General features: G+C 37.4%; 2 protein-coding genes across 4 annotated transcripts in view; one reads left to right on the top strand and one right to left on the bottom strand.

The window, feature by feature from the left end:
• FBXO8 (F-box protein 8) overlaps window positions 1-1607 on the bottom strand; it is a 35548-nt gene extending 33941 nt beyond the window's left edge. Inside the window, exon 1 of the mRNA XM_060102648.1 lies at window positions 1337-1607. The gene's annotated coding sequence lies outside the window, so the exon portion shown is untranslated. The remainder of the gene's footprint in view (window positions 1-1336) is intronic.
• On the top strand, window positions 1272-26260 carry CEP44 (centrosomal protein 44). Of its 3 annotated transcripts, none has more exons than XM_060102645.1 (11): window positions 1272-2063; window positions 13006-13144; window positions 15724-15871; window positions 17038-17184; window positions 17565-17687; window positions 19889-20050; window positions 21035-21241; window positions 21722-21797; window positions 24243-24367; window positions 24640-24677; window positions 25456-26260. In XM_060102645.1, exons 2-11 carry the CDS (start codon window positions 13056-13058, stop codon window positions 25496-25498), a joined length of 1158 nt encoding a protein of 385 aa, XP_059958628.1. In that variant the 5' UTR covers window positions 1272-2063; window positions 13006-13055; the 3' UTR covers window positions 25499-26260. The 3 variants fall into 3 exon arrangements, with proteins under 3 accessions (XP_059958628.1, XP_059958630.1, XP_059958629.1); XM_060102646.1 differs by lacking the exon at window positions 1272-2063 and adding an exon at window positions 2192-2288; XM_060102647.1 differs by lacking the exon at window positions 13006-13144.
• The last annotated feature ends 1282 nt before the right edge of the window (window positions 26261-27542 follow it).

Below are 27542 nucleotides of genomic sequence, written 5' to 3'. Positions count from 1 at the left end.
AAAAAACACAACAACTTTCCAAGAAAGAAAATCCATGTATAAGTTTGTCTATTTCATTACAATCAGGCATATTTTTGCTCAGTTATTTCTATCTATTAATTCCTAGAAGTTATCAGCCAGGGTGTCTGTGTTAGGCCACCTCTAAGATGGCTCCCATAGGCCCTTGCGTCTTGGGATTCACGCCCTTGTGTAATCCTCTCCACAGTGATTGAGTTGGATTTATTGACTCCTATCAACAGAATATGGAAGTAGTGATGGGATGCCACTTCTGAGATTAGCTTATAGAAGACTAGAGGGAGTCTTGGGTGCTCTCTCTTGGATTGCTCACTTGAGCGAAAGTCAGCTGCCATACTGTATACAGTATCTCAGACAAACTGTCAAGTTAACTGGATAAAAATGGCGAGTTTCCTACTCAACCTGAAAAGAGAATATAATTTATTCTTAATTCTGATATCTGCTCAAGTTTGTGAACCATTTTCTTAGGGGGTAAAAATTCTCCCTATCCCAGAAATATGGTCACCAGCTGCAATACTAAAAAAAATATATGGAAAGCTGAAATGGAAAACATAAATTAGCTTCACTTTGCAGTAATAAAGGTCATAATCTATTGATATGGAAATACCTGGGATCCTTGAAAATAAAGACTCCACTTGCTAAAAGAAGGAGATTCAATTATTAAATTACTAAATACATACAGAACCTAAAAATAAAACAAAACCCTTAAACGACTGAGGATTGGGATCCATTTGTGATTTCACCCAATCTTAATAATAATTAAGTGAGCACCCACCATATAGGAAACTAGAGTCTAGTCACAGAGAAACAAGCAAGAGACAAGTTAAGAATCTGCCGAGTTTATAACCAAAGTTTAACAGCTGAAGCAACTGGCAATCCATCGTGACCTTAACTGGATGTGTTTGCATTCATGTTAATGTAAAAAGTATGTTAAGAGCCAAAAACTCTGCCTATGCACCAAAAACACATTCTACTTGAAAAGCAACACCCGGGCTAGAAGAGCGTAACCTCTGCTGTTTCCCGGCTTTATTTCAGAGTGAAGTCGGGTCCTACCTGGGGTCCCAAGCTGACCTAGGGGCCCCCGGTGACCCAGGAACACAAGGAGCACACCTGCTCCCGCCTCCTGACACGGATTCCTCATTTTAATTAGCCAGCACCGCTGTCACTCAAGGTGCTTCGCACAGCCATTGGCCCCAAAGTCTCGCTGGGTGGCAAGTTTCTGCCAACTGGAGCACCGGTGGTCATCATTTCCGAGAAGAAAAGTAGGGGTGTACAGGGAAGAGAGGCAAGAACTCTGAAATATCTAGGGTGACACCCTTACCTGAGCGACCTGCGATTCCCCACCGCCGCCGCGACGAATCGGCCTCTGGGCGGGGGCTTTCAGCCAAAAAGAAAATGGCTCAGCCTGGAAGGGGTGCCCAGGCCATGGAGAAGCCGGTTCAAACTTTATGTGTTCACGCCGGTGGAGGTGAGGTCGGGGAGAATCCCAGAAACAGCGCCTGATCCCTCCGAACTCAGCCTGCCCCAGGCTGCAGCAGCCTGAGCGGCCGACTCTCCGTGTTTTGACGTTTCCTATTGTTGCCGGAAGTGACGTCCGTATTCGCGGGCGCTTCAAGAAGAAGTATTTTTATCACCTTCATCTACGATTCGCCACAGAGTCCCGGTCTCTTACTTCGCAGTCCGAGCCCCTCTGAGCCTCAGAAACGGGCAGACTTCAAATCTGCACCTTGGGATCGGACTGGACGTAGAAAAGACTCTCGGCAGGGTCAGTCTTCCTAGGGCTCTGTACGAACGTGCTGTGGAATCTGCAGCGGGGATCCAGGAGCGCAGAGGAGCCGGCAGCTTGGAAGGTCCTGCCGCGGTGTGTGGCGGGCTTCCACCCGCTGCTCAGAATACAAACGGTCGGCGGGAGAAGCGCGCCCCGGCTTCGGCGTCGGGCCGCAGGAAGTCGTTGCTGGAGGCTGGGCTCCCGGAGCTCTGGGATTGCACATGCCCGTTGTGCGGGGCCGGAGGCCTTTGGAGCCCGTTCTTTGCTCGGCCGCTGCTGGGTGAGCGCGGGGTTGCAGGCGGGGCTGCGCCCCGGGATGGGCCGAGGTCGCCTCTCTCCGCTTCCCTAACCGAGGCCCTGGCTGGGGCGAGTGACCAGGGCTGCCTTGTCATCCTTTTAAATCACGTACAGGGGAGGAGAGCACTAGACCTGCCTTGCCCGTGAACCCGACTGGGATATCCTTTTGATAACGAAGAAATGGGAAGAGCTCATCTTCTCAGATCAGGTTGTAACTTAGGGTGGGGAAGTCCTAAACGGACCGATTCCTGCTATTGGAGCCTCTGAGCTGAGGGGCAGTCCGGCTCCTTGGAAATACTGATGAGAAGGAAGAGCTGAGAATAGTTGATGTTTTCCTTGCTTTACATTTCCCTAGTGTTTCAGTGTTTCTCCACTTTCCTACAGGACTATAGATTTTTCCCTTACCGTAAAAAAAAAATCAATCTTTTTTTTTACTCAATATTTATTTTTATTTATTTTATTTTTTATTTTTTTTATTTTTTTATTTTTTGCTTTATAACAAATTTAATCAGTTATACATATACATATGTTCCCATATCCCCTCCCTTTTGCGTCTCCCTCCCACCCTCCCTATCCCACCCCTCCAGGCGGTCACAAAGCACCGAGCTGATCTCCCTGTGCTATGCGGCTGCTTCCCACTAGCTATCTACCTTACGTTTGGTAGTGTATATATGTCCATGCCGCTCTTTCACTTTGTCACAGCTTACCCTTCCCCCTCCCCATATCCTCAAGTCCATTCTCTAGTAGGTCTGTGTCTGTATTCCTGTCTTACCCCTATGTTCTTCATGACATTTTTTTTTCTTAAATTCCATATATATGTGTCAGCATAGAGTATTTGTCTTTCTCTTTCTGACTTACTTCACTCTGTATGACAGACTCTAGGTCCATCCACCTCATTACAAATAGCTCAATTTCATTTCTTTTTATGGCTGAGTAATATTCCATTGTATATATGTGCCACTCCTTCTTTTTCCATTCATCCGATGATGGACACTTAGGTTGTTTCCATCTCCGGGCTATTGTAAATAGGGCTGCTATGAACATTTTGGTACATGTCTCTTTTTGAATTATGGTTTTCTCAGGGTATATGCCCAGTAGTGGGATTGCTGGGTCATATGGTAGTTCTATTTGTAGTTTTTTAAGGAACCTCCATACCGTTCTCCATAGTGGCTGTACCAATTCACATTCCCACCAGCAGTGCAAGAGTGTTCCTTTTTTTCCACACCCTCTCCAGCATTTATTGTTTGTAGATTTTTTGATGATGGCCATTCCGACTGGTGTGAGATGATATCTCATTGTAGTTTTGATTTGCATTTCTCTAATGAGTAAAGATGTTGAGCATCCTTTCATGTGTTTGTTGGCAGTCTGTATATCTTCTGTGCAGAAATGTCTATTTAGGTCTTCTGCCCATTTTTGGATTGGGTTGTTTGTTTTTTTGTTATTGAGCTGCATGAGCTGCTTATAAATTTTGGAGATTAATCCTTTGTCAGTTGCTTCATTTACAAATATTTTCTCCCATTCTGAGGGTTGTCCTTTGGTCTTGTTTATGGTTTCCTTTGCTGTGCAAAAGCTTTTAAGTTTCATTAGGTCCCATGTGTTTATTTTTGTCTTTATTTCCATTTTTCTAGGAGGTGGGTCAAAAAGGATCTTGCTGTGATTTATGTCATAGAGTGTTCTGCCTATGTTTTCCTCTAAGAGTTTGATAGTGTCTGGCCTTACATTTAGGTCTTTAATCCATTTTGAGCTTATTTTTGTGTATGGTATTAGGGAGTGATCTAATCTCATACTTTTACATGTCCCTATCCAGTTTTCCCAGCACCACTTATTGAAGAGACTGTCCTTTCTCCACTGTACATTCCTGCCTCCTTTATCAAAGATAAGGTGACCATATGTCTGTGGGTTTATCTCTGGGCTTTCTATCCTCTTCCATTGATCTATCTTTCTGTTTTTGTGCCAGTACCATACTGTCTTGATTACTGTAGCTTTGTAGTATAGTCTGAAGTCAGGGAGCCTGATTCCTCCAGCTCCATTTTTCGTTCTCAAGATTGCTTTGGCTATTCGGGGTCTTTTGTGTTTCCATACAAATTGTGAAATTTTTTGCTCTAGTTCTGTGAAAAATGCCAGGGGTAGTTTGATAGGGATTGCATTGAATCTGTAGATTGCTTTGGGTAGTAGAGTCATTTTCACAATGTTGATTCTTCCAATCCAAGAACATGGTACATCTCTCCATCTATTTGTATCATCTTTAATTTCTTTCATCAGTGTCTTATAATTTTCTGCATACAGGTCTTTTGTCTCCTTAGGTAGGTTTATTCCTAGATATTTTATTCTTTTTGTTGCAATGGTAAATGGGAGTGTTTCCTTGATTTCACTTTCAGATTTTTCATCATTAGTATATAGGAATGCCAGAGATTTCTGTGCATTAATTTTGTATCCTGCAACTTTACCAAATTCATTGATTAGCTCTAGTAGTTTTCTGGTAGCATCTTTAGGATTCTCTATGTATAGTATCATGTCATCTGCAAACAGTGACAGCTTTACTTCTTCTTTTCCGATATGGATTCCTTTTATTTCCTTTTCTTCTCTGATTGCTGTGGCTAAAACTTCCAAAACTATGTTGAATAAGAGTGGTGAGAGTGGGTAACCTTGTCTTGTTCCTGATCTTAGTGGAAATGGTTTCAGTTTTTCACCATTGAGGACGATGCTGGCTGTGGGTTTGTCATATATGGCCTTTATTATGTTGAGGAAAGTTCCCTCTATGCCTACTTTCTGCAGGGTTTTTATCATAAATGGGTGTTGAATTTTGTCAAAAGCTTTCTCTGCATCTATTGAGATGATCATATGGTTTTTCTCCTTCAGTTTGTTAATATGGCGTATCACGTTGATTGATTTGCGTATATTGAAGAATCCTTGCATTCCTGGAATAAACCCCACTTGATCACGGTGTATGATCCTTTTAATGTGCTGTTGGATTCTGTTTGCTAGTATTTTGTTGAGGATTTTTGCATCTATGTTCATCAGTGATATTGGCCTGTAGTTTTCTTTCTTTGTGACATCCTTGCCTGGTTTTGGATCAAGGTGATGGTGGCCTCGTAGAATGAGTTTGGGAGTGTTCCTCCCTCTGCTATATTTTGGAAGAGTTTCAGAAGGATAGGTGTTAGCTCTTCTCTAAATGCTTGATAGAATTCACCTGTGAAGTCCTGGGCTTTTGTTTGTTGGAAGATTTTTTATCACAGTTTCAATTTCAGTGCTTGTGATTGGTCTGTTCATATTTTCTATTTCTTCCTGATTCAGTCTTGGCAGGTTGTGCATTTCTAAGAATTTGTCCATTTCTTCCAGGTTGTCCATTTTATTGGCATAGAGTTGCTTGTAGTAATCTCTCATGATCTTTTGTATTTCTGCAGTGTCAGTTGTTACTTCTCCTTTTTCATTTCTAATTCTATTGATTTGAGTCTTCTCCCTTTTTTTCTTGATGAGTCTGGCTAATGGTTTATCAATTTTGTTTATCTTCTCAAAGAACCAGCTTTTAGTTTTATTGATCTTAGCTATCATTTCCTTCATTTCTTTTTCATTTATTTCTGATCTGATTTTTATGATTTCTTTCCTTCTGCTAACTTTGGGATGTTTTTGTTCTTCTTTCTCTAATTGCTTTAGGTGCAAGGTTAGGTTGTTTATTCGAGATGTTTCCTGTTTCTTAAGGTGGGATTGTATTGCTATAAACTTCCCTGTTAGAACTGCTTTTTCTGCATCCCATAGGTTTTGGGTCGTCGTGTCTCCATTGTCATTTGTTTCTAGGTATTTTTTAATTTCCCCTTTGATTTCTTCAGTGATCGCTTTGTTATTAAGTAGTGTATTGTTTAGCCTCCATGTGTTTGTATTTTTTACAGCTCTTTTCCTGTAATTGATGTCTAGTCTCATAGCATTGTGGTCGGAAAAGATACCTGATACAATTTCAATTTTCTTAAATTTACCAAGGCTTGATTTGTGACCCAAGATATGATCTATCCTGGAGAATGTTCCATGAGCACTTGAGAAAAATGTGTATTCTGTTGTTTTTGGATGGAATGTCCTATAAATATCAATTAAGTCCATCTTGTTTAATGTATCCTTTAAAGCTTGTGTTTCCTTATTTATTTTCATTTTGGATGATCTGTCCATTGGTGAAAGTGGGGTGTTAAAGTCCCCTACTATGATTGTGTTACTGTCGATTTCTCCTTTTATGGCTGTTAGTATTTGCCTTATGTATTGAGGTGCTCCTATGTTGGGTGCATAAATATTTACAATTGTTATATCTTCTTCTTGGATCGATCCCTTGATCATTATGTAGTGTCCTTCTTTGTCTCTTCTAGTAGTCTTTATTTTAAAGTCTATTTTGTCTGATATGAGAATTGCTACTCCAGCTTTCTTTTGGTTTCCATTTGCATGGAATATCTTTTTCCATCCCCTTACTTTCAGTCTGTATGTGTCTCTAGGTCTGAAGTGGGTCTCTTGTAGACAGCATATATATGGGTCTTGTTTTTGTATCCATTCAGCCAATCTGTGTCTTTTGGTGGGAGTATTTAGTCCATTTACATTTAAGGTAATTATCGATATGTATGTTCCTATTCCCATTTTCTTAATTGTTTTGGGTTCGTTATTGTAGGTCTTTTCCTTCTGTTGTGTTTCTTGCCTAGAGAAATTCCTTTAGCATTTGTTGTAAAGCTGGTTTGGTGGTGCTGAACTCTCTCAGCTTTTGCTTGTCTGTAAACGTTTTAATTTCTCCATCAAATCTGAATGAGATCCTTGCTGGGTAGAGTAATCTTGGTTGCAGGTTTTTCTCCTTCATCACTTTAATTATGTCCTGCCACTCCCTTCTGGCTTGTAGAGTTTCTGCTGAGAGATCAGCTGTTATCCTGATGGGGATTCCCTTGTGTGTTATTTGTTGTTTTTGCCTTGCTGCTTTTAATATGATTTCTTTGTGTTTAATTTTTGACAGTTTGATTAATATGTGTCTTGGCGTATTTCTCCTTGGATTTATTCTGTATGGGACTCTCTGTGCCTCCTGGACTTGATTAACTATTTCCTTTCCCATATTAGGGAAGTTTTCAACTATAATCTCTTCAAATATTTTCTCAGTCCCTTTCTTTTTCTCTTCTTCTTCTGGAACCCCTATAATTCGAATGTTGGTGCGTTTAATGTTGTCCCAGAGGTCTCTGAGACTGTCCTCTGTTCTTTTCATTCTTTTTTCTTTATTTTGCTCTGCAGCAGTTATTTCCACTATTTTATCTTCCACCTCACTTATCCGTTCTTCTGCCTCAGTTATTCTGCTATTGATCCCATCTAGAGTATTTTTTATTTCATTTATGGTGTTTTTAATCGATGCTTGATTCATCTTTAGTTCTTCTAGGTCCTTGTTAACTGTTTCTTGCATTTTGTCTATTCTATTTCCAAGATTTTGGATCTGGGAAATAGAATCTTGGATCATCTTTACCATCATTATTCTGAATTCTTTTTCAGGTAGACTGCCTATTACCTCTTCATTTGTTAGGTCTGGTGGGTTTTTATCTTGCTCCTTCTCCTGCTGTGTGTTTTTCTGTCTTCTCATTTTGCTTATGTTACTGTGTTTGGGGTCTCCTTTTTGCAGGCTGCAGGTTCGTAGTTCCCGTTGTTTTTGGTGTCTGTCCCCAGTGGCTAAGGTTGGTTTAGTGGGTTGTGTAGGCTTCCTGGTGGAGGGGACTAGTGCCTGTGTTCTGGTGGATGAGGCTGGATCTTGTCTTTCTGGTGGGCAGGTCCACGTCTGGTGGTGTGTTTTGGGGTGTCTGTGGACTTTTTATGATTTTAGGCCACCTCTCTGCTAATGGGTGGTGTTGTGTTCCTGTCTTGCTAGTTGTTTGGCATAGGGTGTCCAGCACTGTAGCTTGCTGGTCGTTGAGTGAAGCTGGGTGCTGCTGTTGAGATGGAGATCTCTGGAAGATTTTCGCCGTTTGATATTATGTGGAGCTGGGAGGTCTCTTGTGGACCAGTGTCCTGAAGTTGGCTCTCCCACCTCAGAGGCACAGCACTGACTCCTGGCTCCTCAATTTAGGATGATTTGTTGTCTGTTCATGTATTCCACAGATGCAGGGTACATCAAGTTGATTGTGGAGCTTTAATCTGCTGCTTCTGAGGCTGCTGGGAGAGGTTTCCCTTTCTCTTCTTTGTTCTCACAGCTCCTGGGTCTCAGCTTTGGATTTGGCCCCGCCTCTGCGTGTAGGTCGCCGGAGGGCGTCTAGAAAAGCAATCTGGATCACGGAGTAGCCTCCTAAAGGGTCTTCCTGCATTGGGCCTTGATCCTCTTCTGTCTCATTTCAAAATAGCAGCCCAAGCAATCCTGCTAGTGTTGGAGGGTCTCCTGCAGAGGCGGGGGATGGTTCTGTCTCACCGTGAGAACAGGGACACTGGCAGCAGAAGTTCTGGGAAGTACTCTTTGGCATGAGCCCTCCCAGAGTCTCAAAAGTCAATCTTGAAATTTGGATTCCGGAATTAGGGCTGTAGTAGACTGTTTTTCTAAAATTATCCACAAACCTGTTAACGGTTTTATATATGAACACAGCAATCCTACAGGGTTATATACTTGACCCTTACTCCCCGTTTTCCCCAATTTTCTCCTCTATTTTTGATAGATAATATTTAGCATTATGAGCTGTCACAAACTCTTAGACATCGACCGTCATCATTTCACCAGTCGGTGTAGTTGCTTCATTCTGAACAAAAATCACTGAGTTCAATGGCATTCCATTGGGAGGCATCATTTAATGACCTAACAACAGTGAGATTCAACTAGATTAAAAATCTTAAAAATGCTATTTTATACCATTTCCACGATGTCTCCTGTAATAAATTCAGTGGGGCAGACCTAACTAGTAGCAGAGAACTCTCTGGAGGAAGCTAGGAAACAATATTGAGACCATCTTAATGGTTGAATCTGTGCCACAAGCTGAGTGATATATGCTTTTGTCTTTTAATTTCTTTTTATCAGGGTTATAAAGCAAAAATGTTAAGCAATTTCTTAAAAAGTTACTTTTCATGTCTGAAACTACTATGTTAAAATGTGCACAAGTCCTAAATTGGCTTTTTTGTTTTGTTTTGTTTGCGGTACGCGGGCCTCTCACTGTTGTAGCCTCTCCCGTTGCGGAGCACAGGCTCCGGACGCGCAGGCTCAGCGGCCATGGCTCACGGGCCTAGCTGCTCCGCGGCATGTGGGATCCTCCCGGACCGGGGCACGAACCTGTATCCCCTGCATCGACAGGTGGACTCTCAACCACTGCGCCACCAGGGAAGCCCTAAGGGTATCTTTTGATGAACAGAAGTTAGTAAGTTTAATGTGGTTCATTTTATCAGTTATAAGACAAGAAATCTTTTTCTACCTGAAGATCATAAAGATATTCTCTGTGATCTCCAGAAAGCCTATTTGTCTTACATTTTACATGTAGATCTTCAACAACAAACCTGGAATTAATTGTGACGGATGTGAGGTACCCTTTACATCAAGAGGTCAGGATTCATTTATCCCATTTGGATATTCAGTTGACACAGTACCATTTATTGAAAAAGACCATCCATTTTCCAGGGCTACTCTGCATCAACTTTGTCATAAGTCTAGTGTCATTGTATGCATGGTCTATTTCTGTACGTTATTCCATTCCATTGTTCTGTTTGTAGATATTTTCAATAATTCTAAATTTAACTTTATAATGAGTCTCATTATCCAGTGGTTGAATTTTCCAATTTTGATCTTCTTCAGCATTGTGTTATTTATTGTTTATCTTTTGCATATCTATGCAAATATTGGAATCAGCTTGTCAATTTCCACCTTTAAAAAACTGTAGGGAGTTTTGGGGAGGGATGGCATGGAGGGAATACATTGAATTATGGATCGACTTACTGAGTCTTTAAATCCTTGCTCAAGATGTAGACCTCTTATTTAGGGCTTCTTTAAGTTATCTCAATGAAGTTTTCTGTTTTTTTTGTTTTGAGGTCTTACAGATCCGTTTTAGATTTATTCACATGTTTATGATATTGGAGGCTAGTGAATTATTTACTCATATATTTTTTAACATATTTAAACATAATTTAGAAATTATTGGGGTAATACAGAGAAATACAATTGCTACTTGTATATTGGCCAGCTATCCAGCAACCGTGCTAAATACATTTGATTTCTTTTGGATTTTTTCAAATGCAATTAAGTTGTCTGTGACTAATGACATTTTTATTTCTTCCTTTATAGTCTTTATTCCTTTTATTTCTTTTTCTTGTATTTTTGTACTGTCTAAGACCTCTAGTACAGTATTGAATAGAAATGGTGAGAGTGGATAAGCTTGCCTTTTCCCAGTCTCAGGAAGAAAGCTTTCAATATTTCACCTTTACATATGATGTTTGCAGTAAATTTTTTGTAGATATCCTGGAGATGACTGCAGGCAGTTCCCTTCTATTCCTAACATCCTAAGAATTATATCCTAAATGTTGAATTTTATCAAATGCCTGATTTTGTTGTTTTTGCTGTTCAAATTGTTTCAGCTTTGACCACTGGAAGCTGTTTCATTTGGTTCCTGTGTCCCTATGACATACGTGTGGAATTGGTTTGTTTGTTTTGTGTGTAATTTCTTACTTTCTAGAATTATATAATGCCTCAGGCTCATCTCATATATGTCCTGCCCCAGTCCTAGAATTGGCCATTTCTCCAGGGAGCCAGCATTACACATATTCTGCATCTATATTAAGCTAAACATGAGTTCATACTTGCATGTCTAACTAAACCATGAGGCGTGGCTCATTCCAATCTGGTCCCCTTGCTTATCTGTAAATTCCCACTGCAGCAATGAGAATCCTGGCTTCTACTATTTAGCCATCCATTTACTTAATTGTTCAATTCCAGCATATATGTGGAATTACCTCATATGTACATGGGAAACAACTTTATACACTGGAGTACAGTGTTTCTGTGCAGCTCATTTTGCCTTTAGTCTCACAGGCTCCACTCATTTCCAAAGTTACTTAGCAGCTTTTCCACCCACCCCCTCTGTGAGGTAGCTTTGCACATTACCTGTATGTGACCCTCCCTCTTACCTCTGAATCCTTGCAGCCGTGATCTCTGCACTTTTTATTGTCTCCACAGTTTTGCCTTTTCCAGAATATCATAAAATGGAAACCAAACAATATGTACCCTTTTCAGACTGGTTCCTTTTACTTAGCAATATGCATTAAGGTTCATTCATGTCTTTTTGTGGCTTCATAGCTCTTTCTTTATTGCTGAATAATGTCCCGTTGTATGGATGTGTTCATTTTTAAAATTCATTTGGCTATTGAAGGACATCCTGACTGCTTGCAGTTTTGGGTGATTAGCAGCAGAGCTGCTGTAAACATTTGCGTGCAGGATCTTGTATGTGCATTAAATTTTCAAATCACTTGGGTAAATAAGCACAATTGCTGATTGAGTGGTGTTTAGCTTTGTAAGAGTCTGCCAAACTGTCTTCCAAAATGGCTATGCGGTTCGCATTCCCACCCACCAAAAATGAGAGTTCCTGTTGCTCCGTATACTCACAAGCATTTGGTACTGTCAGTTTTTTGGATTCTAACCATTGTAATAGATATGCAGTGGTATCATTTTGTAAATTTGTAATTACTTAAAGACATTTGATGTTGAGCATCTTATATGCTTATTTGCTATCTGTGTATCTTCTTTAATGAGATTTTCAGATATTTTGCCCATTTTTAAATTGGGTTGTTTGTTTTCTTACTCTTACATTTAAGAATTCTTTGTATACTTCAGAAACAAGTCTTTTATCCAGTATGTGTTTTATAAATATTCTGTCTGCAGCCTGTCTTTTCTTTTTCTTAACAATGTATTTTGTAGAACAGAAGTTTAATCTTAATGAATTCCAACTCAATTTTTTTATGGGTTGTGCTGATATTTTCTAAAAACTCATTGCTAAACCTGGGGAATCAGAGGTAGTTGCCTAGCTGAGCAAGTTATATGTGTCTGGAGGTGGGGGGTGGGAGGGGAAGCAGAGGGAAAGTAAAAATCTAGGGTTTAGCAGCTTCTTACATGGACTTTCAGATAATCATTCTTATTTCAAGGCCCTGGCCTTACCCTTCAGCCTTTCAGAAGTATCAGGTCCCCTCATTTCTGAACCTGTTGCTGTTGTTGGCTTCCTCCTAAATAGGAGGATGGGATTGACCTACCTTTGCTCTGCTAGGTTGGTTATCACTCATCCATCTGTTTTCCATCTTCCAAAATTTTGTTGACACATCCTTTGTCATGTGGAATCCCCTCTAGTTTTCTTTACCCTGATGAGTATATATGGTTTCTAATCATTTACTTTCATTTTAGTGGTGTTTAGAAAAGGGAATGAAGGTAACATGCATTTAACCAGCTGCCATATTTAACCAGCTGAATTCTGAATTTCTTTTAACTTATCTATTTTTATTTTTTAAGCAAACGATCTGATTTACAACTATGTAAGTTCAGAACCCTGGGAATACTGACCAAATCTGTGCTAAATTTCTTTGTCTCCATTTCTTACTGATTTTTATTATGTACCCTTTATAAGCATCCAAAATAGTCATTGATGGAGATTATTTTAGGGTGATATGTCTTCCCAAATTGTACTTTGTTGTACCATTAAGTATTTGGGAGAGTGTCATATAATATCAGACACATTGTTAGAAGATGAACATAAGGCAAACTTATTTTTTTAGTTAAAAAATATTGAGGGGAAAAGTGCACCTGACATTCAGGAATATATGGAAGATACAAGACAGTACTACACCAGTAGGGAAGATGAATTAGGGGAGAAATAGCTAAGAAAAATATGGTAAGTGTGTATGAGATTGAACAAAAGAGATTAGAGAAGCTTCAAAAATACAAAGAGTTGAGCAGTGTTTCATGGATTTTTTTTTTTTAGGTGAAAAATTAGATAACTTCCAAAGCTGGAGCTGAATCGAATGTTAAATAATGGCAACAGGTGACTTAAAAAGAAGCTTACGGAACCTAGAACAAGTGCTTCGCTCGCTAAATTATCCTAGAGAGGTGGATTGTGTAGGGTGAGCTACAATATCAAACTTCTTTGTATTATTTTCAGTAATGATGTGAGGTAATGCTTGACATGAGGGGAGTATCTAAATAAAAATCTAGATTTTATCTGGGTCCTTTAAATTTTTTCCTTGAAATGACTAAGAGATTTTTAGAAAGCAGTTAGGAGTTTGTTTCTAAGTAGGAATTAATGGAAAATTCCAACTCAGGAGATTTAAAACAACTTTTAGAAGTAGTAGCACAATATTGTTAGACTCAGGTGTGGTCTCTGTACATTTAATCTCACGGAAGTGTAATGGATTTCATTAGTTCTGTAATTTACCACCCTCTCACATTTAGTTGGGTGGTATTCCTTTTTGATTCGGAAGATTCTAGTTAAAGATTTCTTATGACAATTTATACCATGCTTGAAGATTGTTATTAAGCTATCTTACTTAAACCTTTTGCTTTAGTTTCCACTTTCCAAATGTGACTTACTCACCTTTGTAGGATGTCACAAGGTACATTTCTTCTCTAATTCTGCCAACCTAATATGGTACTCCCATCATCCTCTTATCGTTTAATACCTCTTTTTCTTCCTCCCTGGGATGGCTGACTGGTTAAATGTTCCCCCCCGCTAGAATGCAGCCTGACATCTGGGACTTTTTGTTTAGTTCACTGCAGCCCCCCACATCTCGAACTGCCTGGCACATCTTAGAAGCTAATTAGACATTTATTCAATGACCGTGTCGAGGGACAAGTCCAGATTAGGCATATGTTCAAGTAGTGAGGGAAACTGGGTTGGTTTAACCCAGTAGCATCCTAGATAGTCTTGTAAATTAGGGAAAGCTAACCAAGAGAAGGCTGCGAGTGAATGGATACTGAGGAGACTAGGGAAGGCTTAGCTCTGATGACTGCTATTACGAGCATCCTATGTGAGAAGCAGAAGGCATTCCCTCGTCTGCTCCTACAGTGTGTACCAGTCATATACTGGTTCCTCAAAACAGGGAAATCTCTACTATCCAGACTGGCAGGGGCTGAATCAGTTTGAGTAGGCAAGTTTTCTTCTTCCCACTTTAAGTATTAACATTTTAACAGACATTTTGGATAGGAATAATTCTAAAATATACTGATGATTCTCCTGTCTTCTGGATACAGCATTCAAACATTTGATTTTCTTATTGACCCAAGAGTATCATTAAGAACAAGCTTAGATTATCTTATAAGATAGTAATGTCTGCAGGGTTTATTGAGACGGGTCGTGCTACTTGCTGCTGCTTCAGATTGCTCGCCCCGATCCAACACGCACACATACACATACAATGCACCCTCCGCGTATTTTGATTCTTTATACTTTTTGGCCATTTTAAAGTTTTTTCCTGACATCTGCTGTTTTTCGTGTTGGCCTGTCAATTTATAATATCTGTTCTCTTACTGTTTCTAGTCTAAGTCCTTAGAAACTAGGTAGCCAAGAGTTTTGAGATTGTTTAACGTAAGAGGTATTAAATGCAGACCTGTCTGTTTACTATTCATAATGTGGATAAGATGGACACATTTTGCTCAAAAAAAGTACTTTTTCATTTCCTGTTTTGAACTGTCTTACAGAGAGACAAGGTTGCTAGAGCAGTTTTCTCATTGGGTAAATTATAATTTTACCCATGAACATAAAAGAGAAACAATTTATGTTTGTCCTGCAAAAAACAAAATATAATCTTATCATATTTGTTCCCTGCCTTATTGAAAAAAATTGGGCAAGGATGGGGAGATTTATGTATATGTTTGAATTTTGTGGAAAACAAATGTTCTAAGTAAGTACATTATCACATCAGTTGAACAAATACTTTCTGTGCCTTGTTGTGAGAGAATCAGTGAAGGCACTTCTCCTTGAGAAACAAGATCTGTGTGTGGAGACAGTTAGACAACAGTACACGGCAGAGCATCAGGTGTCAGATACTGAACACCTGGGGAGTCGTTCTGAGAGAGATCCTTGTGGATCAGAAAGATGGCTTCATGGGAGGCTTGAGATTTGACTGATGATTCACAAAGAATGAATGACAGATAACAGAAGAGTAGGATACCTTTCTAGGCTGGAGGAATTAGCGTAAGCTAGTAAGGTAGATTCCAAATGGGCCTGATGTCAGGGGAAGATAGTAAACTGGTCAGCCTAGTCACAGTTGATAGCTTTTCCAGCCTTGTTTTCCTCATCTGTAACTTAGAATTCCTAATCTTTTCCCTTTGCAGCTTTGTGATAAAGAGCAAGTGAGGTAATGTGAGAGGTGTTTGCAAAATCATAAAGCCTACTTGTGTACTGTAAGACCATACATTTGCTTTATTAGTAGGAGAAAATGGACTAGATCGAGTAAGGCTAAGCTTTGGAAAATCAATAAATACTGTGGTAAATAGACTGTTGGTACTAAAGAGTTTTTGTTTCAGTTATTTGCCTACACTGGTTTAGAGTAGGGGATGGAATCTAAAGGGTCTTGTGCATCACCTAGTTATTATGGCTATTGTGTTAAATTATGAGTTTTTGACAGCGTTTCTTTTATTTCCCTGATTATCCAACTTTGTGGAATTAAGCTTATTAAAAATCTTTTTCTGTTTTTCCTAACAGTTTGGTAAAGGGAGACACAGCAGCCTCTCTGCCCATCATCAGCTATTCCCTTACCTCATATTCACCTTATGTAGCAGAACTTCTGGTGGACTCCAATGTAGAACTCATAGCAAAGAATGACTTACGCTTCATAGATGCTGTCTACAAGGTATTTTGAATTTATGAAACAATAATTCTTCTAGAAGTCATTAAGATTAATGTTATTATAACTCAAATATATGCCGCATACATAGTTGACAGAGTATTTTCAGATGCATTTATCTCCTGTAAATGCAGTCCCTGTTATAATCAAGATGCAATTCAAGTTTGCTGTATGTTTCATACTCTAATAAATATGAGGACTGGTAATTGTCATTTGTTATCATTTGCCTTTTTTATATCAAATTTTAGTAAAATTTGATATACTGGCAGAAGTTAGAGAGAAATGTGGTTTTAGTGAGTAAAGTTTTGGTTCAGAAAATTGTGAGTTAATTTAGTTGTTTATAAGAAGGGACTACAACTTATGTTGGAACAACTTGTGTTCCTTGAGGTCTGAAACCATGTCTTATTATCTACTCCAGTACCTGCACTTGTACTATATGTATCCTGAACTTAATCTCATGTTTGATTTTTCAGAACCCTACTTTGTATCATTAATTTTTGCTCACGTACTGTGGTTTTCTTAACCTTTTTTAAAAAAATAGTAAAACCCATTTATCAAATCAAATCTTGATTTTTTTTCTTTTTTAGGTAGAGTTTGATGAAGTGGTAGCCTTTAAATATAGTCTCTGTTTAATCTTCCCTTTCTTTGTCTCTCACCCCAGAAAGCTTCCATGGAAGCCTGAGAGGCATTTCTAGGAAATCCCAGGGTCCACAGAGTAGGTTTTGAAAATTACTGGTTTAATCTGTATCTCTCATTTTATACATGAGAAATCGAAACTCAGTAGCCTACCAATTTGTCTAAAAATCAAGTCATGATTTCTATAAACAAATAGAACTGTGGTTTTCTGATAACTGCTGTAGTAGAGTTTTGTTTTTTTTTTTTTTAGTACCTATGAGGATATTTGAACTTTTTATATCTTTTTTCATCTCTCTGGACAGCTATATATATACTCTGGTACATCCCTAGCTAACTGTTTCCTACCTATTCTCCTACCTGGTCAGGACTCACAGCACCCCTACAGGTTTCTTTAGTGCCCTGTATATAATGGCTTAATCCTCCCCTCTCTCCTCTCAGAAATGGCAGTACACCCCTGACCAGGTGGTCATTTATAATTTTGGATTTTTGAAAGAAATTGCTCCCAATTATTACATTGATCTGTTTCCTCTTTACAGCTTCTTCGTGATCAATTTAATTATAAACCAATCTTGACGAAAAAGCAGTTTCTCCAATGTGGATTTGCAGAATGGAAAATCCAAATTATATGTGATATTTTAAATTGTGTGATGAAAAAGCACAAGGAGTTGAGTGGTCTTGAGAAGGTAATTTTATTAATAGATTTTAACTTAGGCTAAGTTGCTATATTTTAATGTATAAAGTCAATACCCTAGTCAGCAAATTAATGCATAGTGCAATTACTGCACTATTTACAGGTCTGGGTAACCTTACAATGCCTGATGTTTGCTTTAAATACTAGTGACTTGTTTTTGCACATTTGTGACTTGGAGCTACTAGTCCTAAACTAATAGTTCAAACATAATACATTTTCATCACTTTGTCGTTTTCAAAAGACGTGTAGTCTCATTAGACTCGGCATTATTTGGCAGTCACATTTCATATGAAAATTTAAGTGATAGAGGAATTTAATATATACATCATGCTTTCCCACATAATTTATGACATCTTAATACCTTTTTTTAAGACTCCATCACAACAAAGAAAAAAAATCAGTTCTGCTAAGTCAGAACCTTGTTCAAGCGCTGAGAAGACATCAACTGAACCTGTGGGCATTGACGTCACTGGCAGGTTTATGACTTCAGGAAAGGTGGGAAAATACAAAGAGAATGTGTCATGTAGTGTTAAGAGTTACCTACCTAGTCAATCCAACATATAAGGTTCACTTTTCTGACTAGCATCTGGTAAAACATTCTGCTTAGACATTAGAGTGTAAGGATTTTTAACAGTGCATATCACATATTATCTGGGAACATTCCTAAAGTTATAAGAAGAGGGTAGAAATGTACAACCGAACAGCCTTTCTCTTTATATTTCTAATCTTTAATTCTGCCTCTTGCGATCATGAACATTTGCACTTAATTACATATTTAGTCTTCCTAAAGACCCTCCCTTTACTTACAGTGATAGGTCATGATTTACATACATTCATATTTCTATACCAGGACTGTGAATTATCCAATGATTGGTAGTTCCTTAAATCTATAATCTGGTTTTGGGGTAGTGTTTTGAATATTTTCTCTTTGTTGGTAGATATCTTCCCTGCCCTTGTCTCCTTCAAGCACCTGTGGCTGAATGAGTCCAATGCCATTAGGGATAGTTTTTCCATCTCCAAGGGAAAATGAAGCCAAAATATTATTTTATAATGGTAAATATACTTTCAGCTGTCTTCCACCTTGGGCAAGCCCTTTGAGATTGAAGGATAGACTACCAGATGAATAACTGATGTGTCATTAGATAAAGGAATGTGAGTATTTTTTGGCTGAAGTAAAATCTAGGGAATTATTTTTCCCCAATTCAAAATATGAGTTATATAAACAGAATCTGTGAAGATATTTATACTTTATGCCATTATAAAAAGTAGTGACATTTAACTGTAAGAAAAAGGCTCTTATGTCAGTAACTTTATTTTTTTTTTTATTTTTTATTTTTTTTGCATTACGTGGGCTTCTCACTGCTGTGGCCTCTCCTGTTGCGGAGCACAGGCTCTGGACATGCAGGCCCAGCAGCCATGGCTCACAGGCCTAGCCGCTCCGCGGCATGTGGGATCTTCCCAGACCGGGGCACGAACCCGTGTCCCCTGCATCGGCAGGCGGACTCTCAACCACTGCGCCACCAGGGAAGCCCTGTCATTAACTTTAAAATAAAATATGCCTGTTTTGCTCCAGGTGATGAGGGCAATATGAAAAGGAATGTAAGTGTCTTGTATCCTTTCCCAACTAGAATTTATCTAAACAGGGATTTTCTTACACTGATTTTTTAATATTCATTGTGCTTAGCACAGGATTAAGTCCACTGTAGGGACTTACTAAGTATGAGTTGATAGAACTGAATGTATTTTTCAATCTTCTGTTTCACTATGGGGGCTGAGGGGTGATCTAAATTGTCCTAACAAAGAAAGATACAAAATTTGAAGACATTAGACTTTTTAATTTTCGTAAAATAAAGTTTCCTTTGTTATCCATCAAAATTTTGTAAGTTACATCAAATTCTTAATTCTCAGAAATTTGAATAGTTATTAAAAGTATTCTAGTTTAGAAAAGTTGGAGTAGTAAGTGCATTCCTTTGTTTACATGAAAAACTGAGTCAATACTGAAGCAAGTTCTCTCCTCCCCAGTGCCTTCTCTGGGGTGGTAGTTGTGACTTCTGTGTCACATGTGCTGAGTTCATGTTCATACGCAGGTTGCCCGTAGAAAAGAAGTAGGCAGAAGAGTCCTACGTAAATGCAGTTTGACCTGGTGCCTTTACTCTCAGGAGCTTCCCTTAGTTTGAATTGTTATTGACAGTCTTATGTTTTGTGGTTTGTTTAATACAAAAAAAAAAATTGTAATGAGTCCTACTCATAAAGCCAGTTCTTGATTATCTACATGTGAATAGTGTGTTAACCTTTTAAAAATAACTTCTTCTTATGGAACATTTCAAACCTGTACAAAAGTATCCATTCTGTGACTCAGCAATTTGTCAACTCTTTGCTAATCTTGTTTCATCTTAATTGTAACCACTTTCCCAACATCTTTTCCCCAAACCTGAAACCATTTGAAACAAGTCCCAGACATCATTGAATAAATATTTCAATATTTTGTAAAATATAAGAATGCTTTTTAAAAATCATGACCACAATTGTATCATCACACCTAAAATAATATTAATAAGTTTGTAATATTTGGTATATGCATATGTGGTAATTTAAACTTCTGTAAATCTTAAATGGAAGATAGGATGTTTCTTTTGAATGTTTAAAATAATTGTGGAGAACAGGGAAGCATCTCTGACATGTTTTTCTCTGTGCAGAAGAAAGCTGTGGTGATCCGGCACCTGTACAATGAAGATGGTGCTAACATTCCTGAAGATACAGTAACAGATGTTAGTGAAGCATTTGATATTTGTGACTTAAAGGCTGCTGAAATAAAGATTCCTGAATTACAGGTTCCTGAAATTAAGTGTGAGCAGCAAGTAAGAATCTGGGACTTCTTTAACAGATGCCGATATTTCTTGCTTTGATATACATGATTATTTCAGCATCTAATCTTTGGAACATTTCTAGCCTTTTAAATTATTGATCATGACATGTTACCTTTGTTACCATTACTTAAGAATCAATAAGTCTTACTGAATATGATTCAAAAGATATTATTTGCTGCTTATATTTAGGGTACTAGGAGAGATGTCATGGGTAATGCAAAGATGAATAAGACATAGGACTTGACTTCAAGGAATTGACAGTCTGGTGAGAGATAGAGATATACTACTTTGTTTAGTGAAGGTTCTTTATCACCTCTTCCCCATATTGATGAATGGAAAAAAATGGTGCATTACCACCTTTTCATTTTCCTTTTGGGGTCCTTGCTGTCCTTTGCTGTCTCTCTCGGAATATCGTTGCTATTACTTTATTGCCACAGACCCCATTATAGTGTCTCGTCTCTACTGCTTCTGTTAAAACTTCTTTTTCTGTCCGACTTCTATGTCTTGTGACTTCTATACATCTTGGTATACAGTTGGCATTTAAAAACTACCAGATGACCATTAGGCTTACTTCCTGTTTATAGCAGACGAAACAATCTCATTTCTCGGTCATTTCCTCTTAGCTCTCTGCTAGATCTAGTTATAAGAAGCTAGTCACTTACAGTTTTATTGTACAAACTGATACTGTTCTAAGAGCTTTATACAAATTAATCCATTTAATCTTACAAGACCCAAATGAAGTTGGCACTCTTGTCATCTTTTTTTTTTATATATAAGGAAATTGAGGCATCGGACATCTCGCACGAGCTAGTTTAAGTGTCCAAGTGTCCAAGGTGCCTCCTCCAGAAGGAGCACTCTTAACTCTCATGCTGTCCTGCCTGTTGTAACTATTGAAACAACACGTGGAAATGGGAATACGCTGAATTACAGGAATTTTAATCTGCGTAATATTTTTAATCTTTCTAATCATTTTAGGATACAGAAGTCAATCCTGAGGTTATTGCACTACAGACTATGCTTGCTGAATGCCAAGAAAAGCTGAAGAAACTGACTTGCATAGAAAGTAGATTAGAATCTTTGGAAGAAAAAATGAAAGGGAAAGTGATGGTGAATGAAAAAACCTGGGTTGATCTTCTAAGTCGTGTCACTCTTCTTGAAACAGAAATACTTTTATCTAAAAAGGTATTTTCTTTCCTTTACATTTATAGAATATCTCAAGATACAATTTTGTTCATTATTTCATCATTCTCTTATTTGGAATGTTAAATAAGAGAATACTTAGGTAATGGGAGTGTTCAGTTGGGATAAAGGCCTGTTTAGGAACACCCTGTTTGGTGATGGTTGTTGTGACTATTGCTTTTCTCTTCATCAAATAAGATAATCTGACAAACTTGTAAGCTGAGCTTTTAGAGACAGTTATGTCATTTCTGGTCCTAGTCTGTCTTTCCTTCCTAGAAAGTTAGTAGATTCAGGTTTTCTCTCTCCTTCCACATTTAAAAGATCAGTTTTTATATGTAGGGATATTTATGTTTTGCTTATAAATAAAATAATCAAAAGTAAGTATTTATTATGTCATCTATATATTTTATGCTTAGCAGTAAGAGCATAAAATGAGAACATATCTTTTTATTTTATTCTAAATACTAAACTGTATCATTCCAGAATGATGAATATATAGAGTTTAATGAGATGAGTGAAGACTGTGCTTCTAGTAGCGACATGGATAGTCTCAATCCGGGTAAGTTCTTGGCGTACTGGAATTGGTGATATGGTAAGGAGTTTTCACAAAAATGTTTTTATAGTATTTGGTCGTTTTAATTATCCTCAAACCTTATTTTTTTAGAAATCGCAAAGCTCCTAAAAACAAAGAAAATATCAAACTTACAGACTATGAGTCAAGGATTGCTAGAAAAGCCGACTTACATGTCTTACATGTAGTAGTCGAATAAATTCCAGTGTACAAAATTGCAAACTTTTAGAGATGTTTTACTCTTTTAATTGCAAAGTGCTTTAGAATAATAAATGGACCTCCAAAGTTTCTAATTTAAACTTAAGTAGTAGCTTTTGCATATGTAAATAATATATGTAAGAGAAAAAAAAAACATTTGTCAGTAACCTGTAAAGTGTTACAGACCTCTTGCATTTCAACAGTTCCCTGATGGTGATAAAATGAGAAGGACCTAAAATTAGGACACATCTTCTCCGTGTCACTTAACCTCACTAGGCTGCTGACATTTTCATTGTGACGGAGCAGCAGGGGTAAGATTTCTGAGCTGCTTTTCAGTTAAAGCTTTAATTTTTTTGATTCTTATACTTTTTGAAAAGACAAAGGTCTAAGTTTTGTCATGTTTGTAATTAAATCATATTTGCAGAAGAGATATTTTGTCCAGTTGAACATTCATAATGAAGCTAACTTTTTAAATCTGTGGGTGTTTAACCTCATTAAATCTTTCAGCTACTATGTGTATAACAATTTAACAACAACACATTGTAGTGGTAACTACAGGCCTGCACTGTTCCACCTGCGATAGTAAAACATTTAATTCTCAAAGCAAGATAAGTGCTATTATAATCCATATTTTGCAGATGAGGAAGAGAGATTAAATAACTGCCCAAGGCCACACAGCTGTTGAATGATGGGACATGTTTGAAAAGAGGCAAACTAGCTTTGACGTTTTCTCTTCAACACTACATATTCAGTTCACGTGCCAGTTTCGTTGCACAGAAAACAAGTTCAATAATTAGGTTATTAAATAAAATTATTTGAGATACATTAAATAAAATTATTTGATATGCTGCTTCTGGCAGTAGATTTATTATCGACTACAAATTTCAGATTTGGTAAAAGTTGACTCTTTTCCATTTATCCTTCATTCATTACTCAACAAATTTCAAAGCTCAACTCTAAGATCCTTGAGAGAAAGAACTTCATCTTACGGTCTGTCGAGCATAATGTCTGTGCTTCTGTCACCAGTATCTATCTGTATATGGTAGAAATCAAGTTTTTATGCATTGAAAGAATACTGAAGTCTGCTATTTGCAAAACATTGCCTTTTCCAAGTTCGATTTCACTTGTTTGGACTTAGTACTTTTTAAATAACAGGTTACAGAACATACTTTTAACACATTAGTCCTATGCTAGGACTTAAGAGTGATGAGCAGATAGACCAGTATCTGAAATGGATTATAGGTTATGAATGAGTTGAATACCTAGTCTCAAAAAATGTATAATCTGACCCTGATCAGTTGAGTCAAATTTATGAAGCCTGACACATTACACCTTACCTCTCCATGCTCCCTGGAAGCAGAGGGTTTGAATTCCTTTTGATGTTGAGAGCAACAGCTCACCAGTCTGATCTGAGGATCATGTTAAGTTGGGAATGCTTTTGGTGAAGTTCATGCCCATTAGTAAGTAGAGGAATGAAGGAAACGGGCAAGAGAAGGAGACAGGAGAGACTGTGGCTCCATGCGAGACCAGAGTCCTCATGTGCTAACACTTTGTTCCCTGACTGAGGTTGTCTGTGTAGGCTTACAGTTAAACTATGTAAACCAGTTTAAATGGGTACCTGATTTTTTTTTTTGGCCTTGTTTTTGCAGCCAAATGTACCATGACTAAAGACATAGGGCTTCTGAGGTTGGTTGGACAGGAGCTTGTCTTATCTCTGATGTTCTATATTCAATTCGATGGTAGGAAAGACTTGCCATCATTTTGTTGAATAATATCAGGATACTGGAAATGGAAAGTTGTTCAGTTCTGTAGAGTAATAAATCTGGGAACCTGGATTTTAAGCAATTGTTTTCCATACATATCAACTTAGGGTAGAATGTTTCCTGATTTTTAGGAAGTACATATAGTCAGTTTTAGTAATAGTTGCCACCATTTTAAGAAAAGAATATACACGGATCAGTAGCTTATTTAAAAATACATTAACCTGCGTATTCAATTCATTGCTATCATGATAAAGATAATATTACTTTTTGTGATTTTTATTGACCAGTTTTTAACATCCAGATTTCCGTAGGCAGGTCACTATCCTAAAAGAATTTTAAAAACTCATCTAGACCTATACCAGTAGGCATTTTATTTTGAGATGTTTATGTTTCTTCCCTCTATACATAAAATTTTAGATATTTGACTCTACTATGAAAGGAAAAGGTAACCTAAAATTTAATTTCTCCACAGATAGAAAAAGCAAAGAGGAAAGGCAAGCAGATATTCCTTTGTCCTCTGGTTATAGTATGGTATCATCCGATTCAGCTCCCAGAACCTCAACTGTTAATTACTGTGGTTTGAAAGAGATTTCTGAGGTAAGAAGAACGGGCAGCTACTTAGGTGATTTCCTTTGTAAGGTCAGGAGAACAAGCAAGCATTAGATTTAGTTGGAGAAGCCATGGGCTTCTACAACTAAGATTCACTAAGATTTAGTGAAACTGTAAATCTTAATCTCATAAAAATTCTTTGTGATAAATAAATGGTACTTAATGCAATGTTTTAGACTGTGTTTTATATGTTCACGGCCCATCTTTGATTATGGTTTACTTTGAGAAATGGCCTAAATTTGTTGCTTTTTAAATTAAAGGAAACAACAATCCAGAAAATGGAAAGGATGAAAAAAATGTAAGTAACAGAAAAGGGGCAACAGAAATTCATTTCTCTATAGGGAATTGTGTTGGATTACAGTATATAAAGAATGTGCATGTGTGTTTCAAACCTTGAAGGTCCCTCAGTCAGGTGTGGAATTTCCTTCAAGACTCCAGTGGATCATAAATCCACCTCCAGTTATGTGTTTGTGAGATGAGTCACTGTTTTTGTTTCCAACAAGTGATGTAAAACATTGTTAATGGAATTAATTGCAGATTAAAGAGTGCAGTGATATTTTTGGTTGATAATCAAGAAGTTATCTATTTTTGATAACTACTTTATCAAAATATTAAATTGTATATGTAGATGGATGGTTTGGAGACATTTTAAGTATTGTGAAAGTATTGCTAGTCCTTTTCAGAAAATTGTTGGTATGGTAATACTAGATATGATACTTTCATCTAGTACAAATATGAAATTACATGATTTTTTTAAAGAACAGTTGAAAGAAAATATGAAATGAAATTGTGTAAGATTATCATGCAGCCTACTACTTTAAAAGACTATAATTTTTTTTTTTTTTGGAAATTGAGATGCGTTGAAATAACTTATGCTTCAAGAATTAAAGACGCATAATTGACTCTAGTTGTTCTTCCTCCCCTTCTGGCCATAGTATACTTATTAACAGTAACTACCTATAAATAATCACTGAAATTTATTTAAGGCTCAAAAGCATAACTGCAGCAACCTAATTCCTATGCCTCAGTATGAATTTGTTATTTACTTAATATATTATTTATGTATTGTATTCCAGGTTTGAAGAAACTGCAGAGTTACTGAAATGTCCAAATCACTAATTACAGAATTTTCTGCATGAACTTCTCTAGAACTTTGGCTCCTGTACATGTTATATATTTTAAAGAGTTCTCTATGCAATTTTAATATACTGTAATATTTTTATTAGAATTGGAATTCCATTTGGTATATTAGCTTTTTCATTCAATGTTGAATAAATACTTAAATATTTTTGTGCTGTGATTATACCGCTTTACTGTTTTACTATTCTTAGGGAAACTTAGGTGCCAGTACATTTCTTTTACAGCGTGAAGTCATTCCAGCACTGTATTTTTGTGTTGACATTTGTTGGCAACGTGCTAAATAGTTTTTTAAAGTACAGGCTTGAGGACCATGGTTTACATCCTGTTGGAAACACTCCACCTGGGACTTGCATATTGTCCCCAGGAGGCTCTCATACATACCATCTTGCCATCTGTACTGATGAGTATCTTGCAATGAAAAGTTAAATATGCTCATTGAGATTGAAATACAACAAAAATACAGCTATTTCATGCTCAGTCAAAAGGCAGCAACACGTTTTCAGTTAACGCTGAGGAAGTTAGGGCATGGTTCTCCCTTTGTGTTTGAAAGCAGGTTGGACAATGGTGAAAATGTGCCGAGTATTTTAGTGCTCTATTCTGTAACACGTGTTAAGAGCAACAGCTCAGACCCAGATGGTGGCCATTCCTGTATTACAAGATACACAGTGAGGGTTGTTTTGTTTCTTGTTTTTTTAAATGATGGGAAGTTATATATCTTTCTAGAGAGAGAAAAAGTCTTAGAGGAAGTTAAATTAAAAGAAAAATGAAATTCATTTAAAAATACTAGATAAATTCTTTTATTTATTCCTATGTTTATATAAATGTAATTTGATATTTGTCACCTATGAAACATTAATAGTAAGTTAAAATTCTAAGTAGAGATAACTTTTAAGAAGGCATTTTTAATATTCTACTACAGGTACATGTGTAGTCATCATACTTTAAACTTTTGAAGTTAGCATACAACTTTGAATTTAGTAGTTTCAGTAAATATTTCTAGAATTAATGAATCCAATTAGCTTTATTTTTTCAATTGTAAAAAGTTATGAATCAAGAGATTATAAAAGAAACTACTTTGTCAGTTAAACTTCTAAAAATTCAGCATCAGCATGGAATTGTAGCACCACCTTGTGGTTCACATGCCAGTATTTTACCTTTTAGTAAGATGTGATTTCCTGTAAAACAGGATCGTATTTTCCCTTTTGAAAAACTCAATTCCAATTTTAAAAAGAAGTGTTTTTGAAATTTTCTTTTTTGTGCAAGAGAGAAGAAAAAATCATCTTTTCTCACGGTCTCTTTTTCCCCTCCCTCTCCTTTTTCCTTTATGTTAGTGTACATATATACCAATTAGATGATTTTTTTTTTTTTTTTTTTTTGCTGTACGCGGGCCTCTCACTGCTGTGGCCTCTCCCGTTGCGGAGCACAGGCTCCGGACACACAGGATCCGCGGCCATGGCTCGCGGGCCCAGCCGCTCCGCGGCATGTGGAATCTTCCGGGATCGGGGCACGAACCCGTGTCCCCTGCATCGGCAGGCGGACTCTCAACCACTGCGCCACCAGGGAAGCCCCAATTAGATGATTTTAAACATTTTAAATTTCCTGATATACATTCAGTGTGCCAAGTATAAGTTTCTATTGAAAATACAGTAAAAGATGTCTTATATTATCTAGTAGAAATTTGGAATCCAAATTTTTTTTCATACTTTTATCTAACAACTTAAACAGGAACTAATGAAATCAACACATAACGCCACCAGACATTTATACTTACAAAGAATCTCACTGTACTACTTTGACAATGTAATCTTTGGGGAAAAATAAAGCAAATTTGACTTCACTGAAGTTATTGAAGAGAGAACAATTATTTATTGTTCTAATTCTCTTAGAAAAGTAGAAAAAGATTTCCCTCTTAGGTGATTAGTAGTTGGGAACCACAGACCAGCCCCTTTTGATTCACTTGAAGGTCTTGAGAAAGTAAGGGAGGGGGGTCCTGGAGAGATTCGGAGCTACATAATTAAACCCG

Source organism: Mesoplodon densirostris, chromosome 6, assembly GCF_025265405.1.
Source record: "Mesoplodon densirostris isolate mMesDen1 chromosome 6, mMesDen1 primary haplotype, whole genome shotgun sequence".
Taxonomy (NCBI): Eukaryota; Metazoa; Chordata; class Mammalia; order Artiodactyla; family Ziphiidae; genus Mesoplodon; species Mesoplodon densirostris.
This window is presented reverse-complemented; position numbering and strand designations above follow the sequence as displayed.